The 15506-nt window shown below is 38.5% G+C and overlaps 1 protein-coding gene across 2 annotated transcripts in view; it reads right to left on the bottom strand.

Moving 5' to 3' along the window:
* Positions 1 to 15044, bottom strand: part of lef1 (lymphoid enhancer-binding factor 1) — a 49947-nt gene extending 34903 nt beyond the window's left edge. Inside the window, exons 1-3 of one of the 2 annotated variants that reach the window (XM_058792265.1) lie at positions 12945 to 15044; positions 11253 to 11319; positions 10295 to 10422 (exon numbers count right to left, since the gene is read on the bottom strand). In XM_058792265.1, coding sequence (XP_058648248.1) covers positions 10295 to 10422; positions 11253 to 11319; positions 12945 to 13151 — 402 coding nt within the window. In that variant the 5' untranslated portion in view covers positions 13152 to 15044. The remainder of the gene's footprint in view (positions 1 to 10294; positions 10423 to 11252; positions 11320 to 12944) is intronic. The other variant, XM_058792255.1, reaches the window with a different exon arrangement.
* Between the last annotated feature and the right edge of the window lie 462 nt (positions 15045 to 15506).

Below are 15506 nucleotides of genomic sequence, written 5' to 3'. Positions count from 1 at the left end.
GTTTTTACTATAGTGATCTGGGTCATTGCATACTGGCCTAAGTCTCTATGATGTTCTGGTCACTAAATATGAACTTATAATAAAGGAGGGATCTGAGTTATAAGATATCCGTTTAATCGAGGTTTAAGAAGAAAAAAAATAACAACAGCACACTTGTCCTAAAAAAAACAAAAAAAAACAAAACGCTGTATGATTTGAGGAATCACTGTTTCCAAACAATAAAAAAATAATTGTCAGTTATTTCCAGAGATCACTTATACTTGAAACGTAGCCAAACAAGACAAGAATAGTCTCTGTGGTCATTATTTGTGCAGTTTGCAGAGATACTTTAAAGTAAACATTACTCAGTCAAAGGCTGCAAGAAACAGAACCTGTTCTGACAGATTCAAGACTGAATACATCTCAATAAAGCAGAGGGATCAATTGTAACAACCCTACATCTTCAATCTTTTATCGCGTAAAGCCTTTGTCGCACTGTTTTGCTTATAGGTAGGACAATACCGCATTACGCACAAACCTCTCATATAAATGTGGCCTCCCGACATTGTTAGGGAATTAGCTAGTTAACCTCAACACAACTGCTTTTCAATTTAGCATCAGCCAGTGAAAACCCTCAGTCTGAGAGCGCACACACACTCGCACAATAATCCCCGGAGAACAAATGACTTCTCCCAACCCACGCATGACTGAGGAGCACTTCAACGAGCTCTTGAAAGTCAGCTCACACGCAGGACAGGCACCTCCCTTGTTCGATACTTTTGAAGGAGCACTTTTGTGACTATTGTCCTGTCTAAAGCAAACAAAACATGGGCTGTGTGCAAACAAGGCGAGACGCAGTGGAGGAGTATGCAAACGTACACAAGGTCTTTGTTTTCCTGACTCTCTGTGATTTTTTGGTTCTGGTCCAACCAAAAAAAGAAAACTGGCTTTTGTTTGATAAAGATTCAGAAAATTAGCCTAACCCTTGAGTTGGGATTGGGTGCACTGTCCATTACATGACAGATGGAAAAACAGAAGTGTACATAAAGGCATCATGTGCCGGATTTCCAAGAAGATTTGAATTAATGTTCAATCTCAGAATGAGTTCGTAACTCACATAACATCTTGGGTGTGTAGATACAGATCAAGCTGAGAAACCATCCGTCAGTAACTCTAATGCAGTTAGGTTAATCCTCAAAATAACTCTAATAATTGCAAACTAAATCCATAATGCATCAGCAGCCTGAGCACCATTTTCCATGGATGTATGCCATTTAGATACCTAAATATTGATCAAAGACCAGGTATAAATCTCAGTGCAAACCTATCTAGAGTATTCTGCTGGAATATGAATTATACCATTAACGTGTGAGACAGATGCTTCCTGGAAGGAGCTTTCCAAAAACTACAAAGTCCTGAAACTCTACAATGTGCTACACAAATCACAGCCAATCAGATTATATTTAGATTTGTGCTGGTTTACTTCTTAAAGTGAAAAAATTCAAGTAAATAAATGCATTAAAGGGATAGTTTACCCAAAAAATGAAAAATCTGTCATTAATCACTCACCCTCATGTCGTTCCAAACCCATAAAGACCTTCGTTCATCTTCAGAACACAAGTCAAGATATTTTTGATGAAATCCGAGAGCTTTCTTATGCTCCATAGACAGCAATGTGTAGCAGAGGCCAGCGGGTGAGTGCTGTGCAGGTAAAACCTCACTCCCCGATCTCAAGTGGCGCTCTAGTGACTGATGCTAGAGGCCATGGCCTTTAGCCTCCTTGTTAGAGCGCCTGCCTCCCACGCCGGAGACCGCGGTTCGAAACCCGCTCGGAGCGGGGCGAGTAGGACTGCAACAAATGCAACTGACAAGTTCAAGGCCCAGAAAGATAGTAAGGACATCATTAAAATAGTCCATGTGACAGTGGTTTAACCATAATTTTATGAAGCTACGAGAATACTTTTTGTATTTGTACGAAGGTCTTACGGGTTTGGAACAGCATGAGGGCGAGTAATTAATGACAGAATTTTCATTTTTGGGTGAACTATCCCTTTAGACATTTACAGCTTTCTGTTAAAACTGACAAAAAAAAGATAACTCATATTGCACTCTGACAAATTTTTGTCCAATAAAATACTTTCAAGAATAAGAAATAATCACCTTTCTGTAATTCAACTGACTAGCAATAGCAAATAGCAACTTATGATTTGTAGCTGTTATGCAGCTAACAAGGAAATTTGTGCAAAACCTTTTTTCAATCTTTTATTGACTAAACGTCTTACAACGGTTGTTTGTGTCAATAATATGGCGTGTAGCCCTAAGGTCTATTCTCAAAAGGACTGAAACTGACAATAGATGAGATATTATTGCATTTGTGTTCATATAAAATGCTTAAATGCTAGATCATTTGAAATATAGCTTCAAACCTTCCCTGTAAAGATATTTAAACCCATCTTCAAATCTCACCAACGCATCAGTTGCTTCTACCTATCTTTATAATTCTATACACAGCCAGTCCACGACAGTCAAAAGTCCAAACACTGTACATTTTGGAATAATACGGAGTCATCAAAGCTATCAAATAGCACTTCCGTAGTCACAAAAATGTTCTGAACATTTTTAAAATAAAGAAATCTATCAATACTTTATTTGTATAGGACATTCAATCTTAGGTCCTATAACTGATCACCAATTCTTTCAGTTTTTAAATCACTTTTTGGCTTCAATGGATCATTTTGAATGGTGTGAGAAACAGTTTTAAAACTAACAGTACAAATTCCATGAACAGTGACAAAAATTTGTAAATAGAACAAAGATCATTGGGGCACGTTTAACAAGACAACACTTTTTCAGTTTTTCTTCTTCAAAATGTCAAATTTCATTTAATGTGTTATTTGCTGTTTATTTTATAATTATAAAATTTACTAGAAATTTCTAAATGGAATTTTTAACTCAATTAATAAGATGCCATAAAAACCAAACGCATTAGAATTACAACAAAAAGTACAGCATGTCACTCTCCACAGGTTGACAACTTCCCAAAATCATTTCACATCAACTAGACATGCATGTACAAAAATAATTGTAAGCATTTAAGCAAAAGGCTTTCGATCAAAAGATGAGAAACAAACTCAGTCAAGTGTGTCCAGTCAAGTTTTACTGTTAGCATTGCCAGGCCCAGCATCAGCACAGCGTACAGTCTCGTACTAAGCTGTAAATTGAATTTTATTATTACCTATGCACATCCTTTGGGAGGCACAGATGCTGTTAATAACTAGGGGTTGAGAGAGGTTGGTATGAAGGCACAAAGGCAAAGACGAGCGAATGCAGTCTTGCGGAGTATTTTTATAGGTTTCATCATCCAGCATCAAACAACTGAGGAAAGTAAACAAAGTGCTACTTGTCTCAGGTCTTACATCCGCACCGAGAACGAGCTTGAGAAAAAGTGAGCATATCATACAACAAAATAGCGGGTGAATAATAGCAGATGTCCTAAAAATACAGAAAAGACTGTGTTTGGACATGCAGTCTCATATCAGAGGCTCTATACGTTTGTGAAGGACCCTTCAGTGACAAATGAACACTCCACGTGGATTCAAATCAATTAGCGATAGAGGGAAAAAAACAAACAAAAAAAAGAAAAACATCCCAATACAGGTCTGTGGAGATCAGGATCAGTAATGCAGAAGCCCAGACTCAGAGATGAAAGATCAGATCAAAGGGACAGAGCAGTCAATTTGTCTGATGAACCTTATTAACAATGGCCTGACATGAGGAGCACTGATTATGGTTTTGTGTAAACTGTGATCTTAGCATGAACATAAGCATATAAACATGGGGAAAACAAAAAGAATGTAGTATTATATAGTATATATTTAGTATGTATATAATAATATATATTTTTATCCTTAAGACTGCATTCATTTGATTCAAAATACAGTAAAAGCAGCAATATTGTGTATTTCTTTACAATTTGAAATAACTGTTTTCTATTTGAATATATTTTAAAATGTAATTTATTCCTCTGATGCAAAGCTGAATTTTCAGCATCGTTACTCAAGTGCTCAGTGTCACATGATCCGTCAGAAATCATTCTGATATGCTGATTTGTTGCTCAAGAAAATCTTATTATCAATGCTGAAACTGGTTGTGCCTCTTAATAATATTATTATGGAAACCATTACACATTTTTTCAGGATTCTTTGATTAATGAAAACATTCTAAATGTCTGTACCGTCACTTTTGATCAATCTAATTATTAAATTCCTCAAACGTAATGTTTAGAATATATAACAATGTATTTTTAAAATGACTTGTTTTTGTATAAAAACATTTAATATATTTTATTGATTTTCATTTAAATTGATATTATAAACACTGATGTACAAAAATTAATTTCTGCAATAAAAAAACACATTTTTATATATTTTATTGATGTTTATGTAAATTTCTACATTATAAACATACATGCATAAAAATTAATTTTAGCAATTTTGTGCACATCTCATTTGTCATTATTAAATGATATCATGTAGCTTATATATTGCAATCACATTGGCTACAGGACGCCCCTCTCTATTGGCCACTTAAAAAAAATCTCCACCCATAGGATAATGTGTTTATGTTGCCATCAACATCTTAAGTGTATTTTTCACAAATTGCATACCTCCAGGGGCGGGATAGTTGCCCCGTTACAGTCTAATGTGGGAAAGCCTGGAGGTTGGGGGTGGGGGTGTTGGGGTTGCGGAGGGGGCACAACCAGGCACACGCTCCACTACAATAGCAGGGCCTCGTTAGCTCTGTAACAATCCCACCGCCCACGCCACCAAAACATCGCAGACATAAATATGGGGACATCTGCAAGGGTAATCACTGCATTGTGCTCCCATTTTCTGCTCTGCTGGACGGCAACAGGGCAGCCTGCTTTTCAACACCTCCCTCCCTCCGCTGGCCCTCCCTTCCCTCTCCAGCCTGGGCTCCATTTCTGGGGTCAGAGTCCCTCAGGTAACAAAACCCTCTGAGACTTGTGCTGAATTACATGTAATTACTCCCACAATCTGATTGATTTTGGCCAGAATAGGGCAAAAGGACACCTTTAACTTCCTGCTGCCCTCTTTCAGTGTATCTTTGTCACTTTTTTTCTACATTCCCCCCCCCCCATCCTCATCCGTTTCTATGCACAACAACCCCCTCTAATTCCCCACACCATCACTCGCTCACCCTCCCCTTTTCTCTCTCTCTCTCTCTCTCTCTCTCTCTCTCTCCAGCGTTCACGAAACGAAGCCAAGACTCTTCATCTAGTAGGAGGCAGAAGGCTTTGAAGAGATCAAAGCCAAGGCCGCGAGCAGTTGTGCGCCCTGGGAATACGCCGCAGCTCTCTGCTCCACAGCCCCCTTTTTCCAGCGTCATGTCGGATTGCAGCTGGATTGCATTTCGCCAGTTTTCTTAATGCTCTCGGTTTTGACTTTGACATCACTGATCCCCCAACACACACACACACACACACACACACACGCACACCTTCGACACAAACGAGTGAGAAGGGAAGACAAAAACAAGGGAGCGAAGGAGGGATATCAAAGAGCGGAGTTAAAATGAAAAAGCTGGAAAAGAAAGGAGTAAAAAAGGAGGAGAGGGAGCAGGAGAGATTGACAGGGTGATTTTTATTTTCACAACTCCATAATTGGCCAGTTCAAAGGCGGATGAAAAAAGGAAGCATTTGTTTTCAATTCTGCGGCAGATATGAAAGGAGCGACAAACTTTTATGAGTTTCCCAAAAATTAAAGACAGGCTCTTTTCACATTCAAAGAACAGGGTGTTTTTTATGACCGAGACCACACAAAAAGAGCTGATAGCAAAGCCCTCCCCTCTCGTCCGCTGCAAACACGACTTGACTGACTGACTGACTGACTAGGAGAAATAGAAAGAGTCTGAGAAATCGGAGGCAGAGAGATGGTTTGATGTGCAACACAAAGAGAGGGAGTGAGTGCATGCGAGAAAGGGGCTGCATCTACACATCCATTAAACAGCCTCGCTAATAAAGCCTGGTGGCAAGCCATCTTTTGTACTGTAACTCAGAGAAACCCTTTACCAAACTCCTACACCAGGGAGCATGAATATTTCAGTGGCGTCTAATCCACGGAGCATGTGAAGCTCCTTTACCCCCACACGCAAACAGCCCAGCAAAAAATAAAAAAAAAAGATAAAAAATAATGAGCTTCAGAAAAATATGAAAAAAAGTGAACCTAGTGGCACAGAGCCTCTATTGATCAGTAAAAAGCCGTGCAAATGAAGTTCAGAGATGCATGCATGCAAACAGTGCAGTTTCAATCACTGTCACTGACGGATTTCTCTTGAGATGACGACTGTTTGACGAGACACTCGTGTTTCTACATGCCGCTGCAGCGCAAAAACTATACTACGTAATCTCCAACAGTCATACAACTAGAGTGATTTGATAGAAGAGGGTTACTGACATGCATCGAATGTCGCTTCTCAAACAAACAATTGTAAAATGAGAAAAACAAGGGGATTTTTGGTCATCCGAGACTAAACGAGCTTCAAATGACACTGCGAATGAGAATACGCAAAATGAAGCAACACACATTAAAAACTACAATAAATGAGCGCAAAAGAAAAACAACCAAGACTGGGACAAGAGCATCAGCTACTGTTGTCAAAATAAAGCAGGGCTTAAAGAGGCCGCTGGAGGGTGATGGAGGTCACAGCCAGGCCTGGAGACATAACATGCAGGAAAAGCGATGACAACTGTGGCGCAAAGACAAAAACACAACGGTGCACTTCACTTGCATGTGCCCTCAGGATCATCAACAGGTGCTACCGCTGGTTTGCATAATAGCTATGCATTAAGAGGTCAAGAAATAATGCTCATTGTTCTAGCCTGTATATATATATATATATATATATATATATATATATATATATATATATATATATATATATATATATATATATATATATATATATATATATATATATATATATATATATATATATATATATATATATATATATATATATATATATATATATATATATATATATATATATATATATATATATGTTTGTCTAATAAACCTGACATTGCATAAAAAAAACAAGAGACATAGGCAAATGGGACTAGCTAGCAGAACTAAGATAAATAAACATCTATAATAAACAATAAACTGCACTACTTGAATACACACAAAAGCTATTTATTTGTGGAGTGTCCTACTATAAAGACGTTTCAATTAACAAATTTCAGTGGGTCGTTTGACAGTAATATTTCAGGGGGGTGAAATGCCCCATGGAGGCAAACCTTTCAAAAATCACCTAATAACACTGCCAGCCTTTTTGCTTTGTACATTCGACACATGGATTCAATATGGCTGTGGTAACCGGCCGATGTAAACACAGTATCAATGGCCCTCTGTTCAAAAACCCTGGGTCTGTACCAGTGCACTTCAAAGGGCCTGTGGGTTGCCGAAATCTGCGAGGTCTAGGCCACGCTGGTGTTCAGACCTGCTCAGCAGATGATATGGCTACTTGTTTGCCCCTTATCACCCATGTGTGGGGGCGGTGCGCTTTGCTTGCTTCATCAAAAAACGATACGATACGTGTTTAAAGAGCATCAGAGAGGCATATGGGTGAGTTTAGAAATGCAGATTTTGATGTAAATAACAAATACTAAAAACTATTAATACGCGATGAAAATGTGCTACTTAAATATTGTTACGAAAATCACAAACAAGGGCTGCTGGGAAATGTAGTCTCTTTGAATGGTGCAGAAAGGGACAGACCGAGAGTTGAAGATCCAGCTGTGTGAAATCTCTTTAGGTAAAGCCAGGGTTTGGGGGGGTTTGTGATTCCACGGCATGTCCACGCCGAGAGATCCGTCACATCCCACATCAAAGCAGGGCGAGTGCGAGTGTGTATCTTGGGTCGGTTCTTCCCAAGCTCCACTGCCAGAAGCCAGTCAGGATGGGGGAGGAAAACAGCACAAGGACTGAAGCTGCTCCACCAGCAGCTCCAGCACATGTATTACAGTAGAGGTCCATCCATATGGAGAGCAGACTAACCATCAAAACAGCCTTTATGATAACATGTTTACTTAAATGATAAATTAACCCACTTTCCACGCATTTAATCATTTTCCATATATCATTTTCTTTTTTTGCCAAATTATTAAATGCTCTTCTCTGATAATTTCACACATAGAATATGCATATCTTGTCAAACAAAAATTTGAAATAAAACAAATGATTATTCCCGATGATAAAGTTTGTATTCTTTGATGAGTAAGTCAAATCTGCTGATAACAACTTCGCAAATAAATATACAAAATCTATGCGAAAAGTGCAGTAAACGAACCACTATATTGAAGTCAGTTTGGTTGTCATTGAAAGCACCATCTATTGTACCTGGGTAAATTTGGTTTTCATTTAACTACAACAAATATTTGTTTACTCTTCATGTGAGTATACTACTCATTTCCTCTTTCGATATTTATTTCGTAACACGTTAGGTGTGAAGAAGCCTTCAGATCAGCACATTCTGAAAAATCTGAGGACATTTAAACTAATTTAGGGGTCACAGGTCAAACATCTAACATCTCAAACACTTTTACTGAGATGAAACTTTGTGCTTGAACTTTAAATAATCCAATTTAAGAAGAAGAAATGAAAGAGAGGGGATGGGGAACAGATTATACAATTCAATGAAATCCAGGACCCCATCACCCCATTCTTCTCTCCAACTGATTAAAAGGGGCCGAGATAAGCGGAACTACATGAAACGTCCCGGCGCGAGGGAAATCATTTCAAAAGGAGGAAATGCCTAGGTTGTCTTAATTCCCAATTCGCCATTTCATATGAATGTTAAAATATTACAACTTCAAAGCTACAGGCACCAGAGACAATGCAGCCCCAGTGTTTACCTGGAAACATTATCTGCTGACCCCAAGTTAGTCATCTCAAAGGAGCCCTGGATGCCATTTCCAGATGTCGTCCATCAGATTAGAGCAACATGTAAAGCTTTCATGGATCACTAAGCACCATGATGCCAATATCCACTATTGCTGGGGGTGCTGTAGAACACTGTACCCATTTGGCTGGCGTTTCACCAGGTAGCAACACCCCCCCAAAAAAATCTGCTGACCACCACAAAATTGCCTGCTTCATGACTGGGTGGGAGTTCAGGCACTGGAATGTCATGGCCAATGGAAATCAATCCAAACTTCAGGGGAATGAAGGGGGGGAAGGGGGGAAAGAAGATGTCTTTGATCTCGCTGAAAACCGATCCCAGACCTTGGAGATACTGTGTCCGAATATTTGAGCCACCGCAAAGGAGAGAGAGAGAGACAACAGGCAGAGGAGGTTGAGGAAATGGATCCGGCATGATTGGGATTTTATTGCACACCGAGTGAAAAAAGGCAAAATTTGGGTAAGTTGCAAATGATTCTGCAACACCTCTGCAAAAATATTTGCATCAGTATTTTAAAAATTCTGCTTTTTATCCCTCCCAAGCGAAGGCTTTAAATCACAAAGGATTCCCACAGATGTACATTGCTGACCCAATTGCCAACAAACTGCTAAACCACATCTTGTTGTGTAACAATGCATATGCTTAAGTAAAACTGCTTAAAAAGAACTAAACAATAAAAATGTTAAAGTCAGAACCATTTATCCCAAAAGCTTAGAGCAACTACAGGTCAACTGCAGCATCATCTTCTGTTTGGCGTCCGTCGCCACAGCGGCGAAAACCGAAATATAATCGCACGGCCGCAGACTGATAAAGGAGCTGAATTCAGAGCTGTGCAAACAATGGATGAGATGAGCTCAGCGGAGAAAACCCTGTCTCTCATCGGGCTCACAGACTGCCTGCAGCGGCCGTCTCTTCCAGGCACCAGTCAACTGCCAAACAGGGAGTCTTAACCACACAAAAACTACCAAACAGGATTAGGGTGGACAGCTGCTAGCGTATCCACCATCTTTTTTTTTTTTTACCCCCACCCCTCCTTCCATCAGCGGTTGTTTTATATAATAATCGAGATGGCAAACGTCTGTAACTTCTATACATTTATGCATAAGTGTGCAAGTCTGTTCAAAATACAATTTTTTAATCTGCCACACTAAAACGTATAGACAGTACGAGCAGATATGGGCCAGAGCATTAGACACAGACACGCTGCCAATCAGAAACTAACATCATAACCCCGAGCTGCACGCTACGACGAGGGAAGATAAAATAAAGTGAAAAATGTCAATGTTGGACAGCGAGGGCTCAGGAGCGAACAGCACTAGATAACACTCACCGTTCTGGGAATGGGAGGCGAGAGAGAGCCGTTGTTCATGTAGGGTTCATTGTTCATATTGGTCATCATGATGTATCCTGGGTAACTGGGGTACGGGTGGCCTTTGCTGTACATGTCTTGAAGCTTGCCTGTTAGAGAACAAAATAAGGAAGCTTGAATGAATAAGATTTCCCATATTTTCGCAGTTTAAATGTATTTTACGTAGTCCAGCCACTAAACTAAAGTACGCATGACTCTTGAAACGTTCAGTGCCAATAAAATAAATCAAAATTAACTTCCTGACCAAATGTCACATTTTTAAAAATGCAAGAAATGCAAGCTAAACAGGAAACCAAGCAGTTCCTAACGGTATCTAAAACGGGGGAGCCGTTTTGAGGCCAGTGAAGTGTTTAGCTGAAAATTTGCATCCTAATTCACAGCAAGCAGAGAACAAAGGGGAAAAGACAATCAAGTCACTTCACTGTGACCCCAGCGCCCTGCCCGGCGTAAAAAAGACCCGGGTGCAAACAGAGATCAAATGAACTCCGGGCCATCACAGCAACATGCTGGTCTTGACAATAGCGTCTCAGACGGTGTGTTTGGAGGCCAGCGTGTCAGAGGAAGATGGGGCACTTCCCTGGCACGTGTCATTACGTGTTCGACACCAAACAGACTGTAGGCTGAGAAATTCCCTTCACAAAGCCTTCAGAATCAATTAATTAAAAGAACAAATCTAAATAATTACAGGCATATTCAGAATACTAAATCAGTTATGCATTAGGGCTGTAATACATCTTAAAAAGAGAATATATATAAATAAATGTATTTCTTTGCAAGTGCATGTTTTAACATAAGTGAATGAAAATGTTATGATTTTGTAAAGCATGCTGTTAAGAAAAAAATAATAATAAAAATTCTAATTTACACCAAATCAAGGATTTAATAATATTACACATTTTTCCCAAGCCATATGACTTACCATCATCCGGATGGTCCCTGTGCTTCTCATGATAAGAGTCTGGTGTTATTTGGGACTGTCTAGCTGCCTGTTCAAAAATGTAGGAGAGAGATATTAACAACTTAATTTCTAACGTGCAATGTTATTGCTTTTGTTTTTCCAGCACTCCTGCTTTCCGAAGAAAAATTTGTTCAATCCTTAAACCAAAGCTGACAAAATAAGGTATGTTTTATCATATTTTTAGCATAAGGCATCCATAAGGAAAAGATAACTTGCATTTTTTTATACATTGATTAACTCAGTAATTTTCCCTCTGCTGTGGAGACCGACCACAAATGCGGTATCTTGAGGAAGGAAAAAGAAAGGCTTCGCTACTATTCTCGTTCACTCCGCATTATGAATCAGAAGTGCCGGGAAATAAACTCCATTTGGAGTTCAGCTCCCTCTGGGTGCCTTCCAGCAGAGTGAGGGATCTGCACTGCTTTCCCAATTAACATTCAGCCCATCAGTTTGTTCTTTCTCATGTCAAGCTGTAACCCTGCATGCTGTTGATGCCAGGAGGAAATACATTTCATTAATAAAGCAAAGCATCTTATTATTCTTTAGTTCAATTTACTTGATGCACATGACCAAGTAGAAATGGAAAAAAGCACACGATCAGAGAAACACAAAAAATAAACTCAAACGAATTTACACCAGCACGCAAATCTGACAACTGCTTCACAAATTTCTGATGGATATAGACTTCCATTTTGTTTCATTGAAATAATTGTTTACTTTTCTTTTGTGTGAAATTGAAAATATGTAATTTAGCCTAAATAAGAACAGGCAAATTACGCTGTCACCACCATAAACAGGGTGTGCTGATTTTTAATACGTATTAAAAATTAATATCAATGAATTTATTATTATTTTTTTTTTTAAAAAGCATGTTGCAGTTTTGTGGTTAATTGTAAAATAAATTACAATAAACCAATCAGAGGCATAATAAGCTTTTTCAGAAATATTCAAATATGTGCATATTGCACCCATTATCTGGCAGACTTTAATAAACAATTATTAAAAATCTCAAAAATTACAATAACAACAACAAAAATGTAACGTTATTAGTAGTAGGGGTAGCAGCATTGCACTATTATTTTTACATTCTTTTTAATAACTGTTTAACATGAATTGTCGAATAAACTAAATAAATATAATCTTACACAAATTTTAAATAAAAATCCATTTAAAAGCTACTGTTTTGTTTGTGATGATCAGTAAAAAACTAAAATATTGATCAACACTGCCTTCCTTGACAATTAAATAACGACTGTGTTTTTTTTTTTTTAAACAAACAAAAAATATCGTTAACTGGTTGAATAAATAAAAATCCTGAACAAATAAAAATATAAAAAGCTATCTTAATTTATGTGATGATTAAAACAAATACTGATCATCGTGGCCCTTTTAGTCCTTTTTCTTGCTTAAATAAGGACTGTGGGTTAAAATGAGTTTGTTGACTTTAACACGTGTGGCTCTGCCATTTAAGCCACACACACACACACACACACACACACACACTCTCTCTCTCTCACACACTCACAGAACTGAGGTTAAAATATCAACACGACTCTTCATTCTGAAAACAAATCCCAACTTCCCAACAACTGGACACATGAAGTTTGATGGAGATGGTGCAGGACCTTCAACCTGCGTTTGAGGCGTACTCACGTCGTGATTGTTACTGTTGGGACTGATTTCTGTCTCGTTGACCAGAGATGACTTGATCTCCGCTAAGTCTCCCTCCTCCTCGGAGTGGCTGATCTCCGCGAAGATCTGCTCCTTCTGCGGGTCTCCCTCGTCTTTGAACGGGATCATTTCATCGGTGGCGCAGAGCTCCGGGTCCCCGCCGCCTCCTCCACCTGACAACTGCGGCATTTCTCGGGTGATTGAAAGTCCTCCTCACCCTACAAACGCCTGGAAAGCGAAGGCGTTAGACAGAAAACCCCCGTATAATTTCAGCTGGCGCACTCCAAACGCGCGTGCGAGTGTTTGGTCTACGGCAGCACTCGGGAATCCAGAGGGGAAACGCAATATAGCGACGCTGGGTGTTTTAAAAGTTAAAGTACGACTCCTGTGGTGTTCTTAAAAGCAAAAGTTAGAAGTGTAAGTCGAACGCAGGACAGTTCTGACTGTTCAAAAAATCCGACTCAAGAAAACAAGAGAAAAAAAAAAAAAAGTGCTGGAGTTCAGATGCTGTGTGTCATTCCCGTTTGGTTTCTTGGGTAAAAAGGTGTCCCTCTTCAGAAATGCGCTCAGCAGAGACTGAGAGTAATGTTGGGCTGGAGAGAGTGTAGTGCTGTACTCCTCCCCCTGATCTCTGACTGACTATAGAGATGAAAGAGAAGCCGCCGCTTTGATTGACATCTCACTCACACACGCGCGCGCACATGCATTGACTGACACTCCTGAGGAAAGTAAAGGGGGATTTTATACATTGCTTCCAACAAATGGACAGAGAGCGCAAAATGTGGAGGTAGGAGACACCAGTGCTGTTCTCCGATTCATTTTGGGGCTGTTGGAAACGAAAACAGTGTCGTAACACCGTCAGATGAACCAATTAGAAATGAGCTTCAGGAGTGAAATCACTATCATGCATTATCTGTGTAAAATATAGGATTTACGGGACACATCTGAAGTGATTTGGGAACATATTAATTAATGTTGAATAACAGAACTGGCTTCATCCGAATCAGCAGGTGCTTTTGTTCAATTTTACATATAATGTTCAGTCAAGCTTTTCATATTAATGTTTAAAAAATTTGAAATATCATGAGGGTTGAAACTGTTCCCAATGCACTTCCAATGGAACCACAAATATTGCACAAAATTGTAAAGGCCTCTTATGATTTTAAAATATGTTTTATGTAGGCTATTTAGGCTATATTTTTTGTTTGCACGTTTGCTTCTTTGAATTGTATTTATTAAAATTAAAGGTGGGAATGGTGATGGTGGGTTATAATATAATATAATATAATACATGATTGTTAATAATTAGATTTGAACTACTACATTTGATTACCACTTAAAAATCAAAATGTGCATTGCTCTCTTTTTTTCTATTAGTGTTACCAGTACTAAATAGTGTAAATCAACAGTAGAAAAATAGCTGACAAATATTACTATATAAAAATTTGAGGCACAATTTAATAAACGAGTTAATAAACGATCATAATAAATAATAATTTGAATAAAAAAACAAATGAAAAACAACAACAACAAATGCCAATGTGAACGGGAAAAAAACATACTACGAGCTTAATCATTGGTCTGCATTACGTTGCAAAGGGTGACATCAAAGATGCAAAATGTAAATGCATGAATCGTATTGAAGATGAGATTCCGTCTGAAAAGATCTAGGAAGTTGTTTTCATCTTAGTCATCTTATTAGTCCATTTTTTTCATGCATATTGCTCGATTTAATGAATACTTGATGTTGACCTGAATGCTTCTTTTGTTCTCAAGGTAATCTAAATTTAAATATTTCATGTAATTAAGCTTATTTATAAAACATACACTGTTTAATCACCTAGTGTTTGATATACCACGTTTTTGTATATAGCTTATGTAATTTCACTTGGTCTTAGAGGTCACATTTAAACTCGAAAATATATTTTATATAGCCTACATTACGAACTATTTCTATTGCATATGAGTAACCTTTAGATAACGTTCAAATAAAAAATAAAGAATATTGCCCTGAAATTTGACGAGGCATATTTGTTTTAAATGTCCAATGGTAATGACATACAAATCAATTAGCCTACACAATTTCTCCCGCAATGCACTTTTAGAATATCCATATATATATATATATATTATCAGCAGTATTTAATTGAAAACATAAAAACACAAGTTTTAATTTAACCATTTTTGTCAAATTATCACATTAACTTTATGAAATTCTTACGATAAATAAAGCATAAATGTAAGCAGCTACAAAATCTGCTCGCAAGATTCAAATATACAAAACCAGATAAATTAAAGGAGCCCTCCCTCAATGTATCAGAAAACAAGAAGGGGGAAGAAAAACGTTGGGAAGTGTTTCTGCGGCTTGCGTGAGAATAAGTTTGGAGTAGGAGGCAGATCTTTATAAAGCAGGCGGAGGTGGGGTCAGTGGGCGGAGCCGTGGCTGCCTTTGATCTGGCGGCGGCGGCCTCTTTCATCCCCAGCCTTTGTATGACCATATATGGCGTGAGGATGGAGACGGGCCAACATTTCCACGCGCGCCTT

This window comes from Onychostoma macrolepis, chromosome 01, assembly GCF_012432095.1.
Source record: "Onychostoma macrolepis isolate SWU-2019 chromosome 01, ASM1243209v1, whole genome shotgun sequence".
Lineage (NCBI taxonomy): Eukaryota > Metazoa > Chordata > Actinopteri > Cypriniformes > Cyprinidae > Onychostoma > Onychostoma macrolepis.
This window is presented reverse-complemented; position numbering and strand designations above follow the sequence as displayed.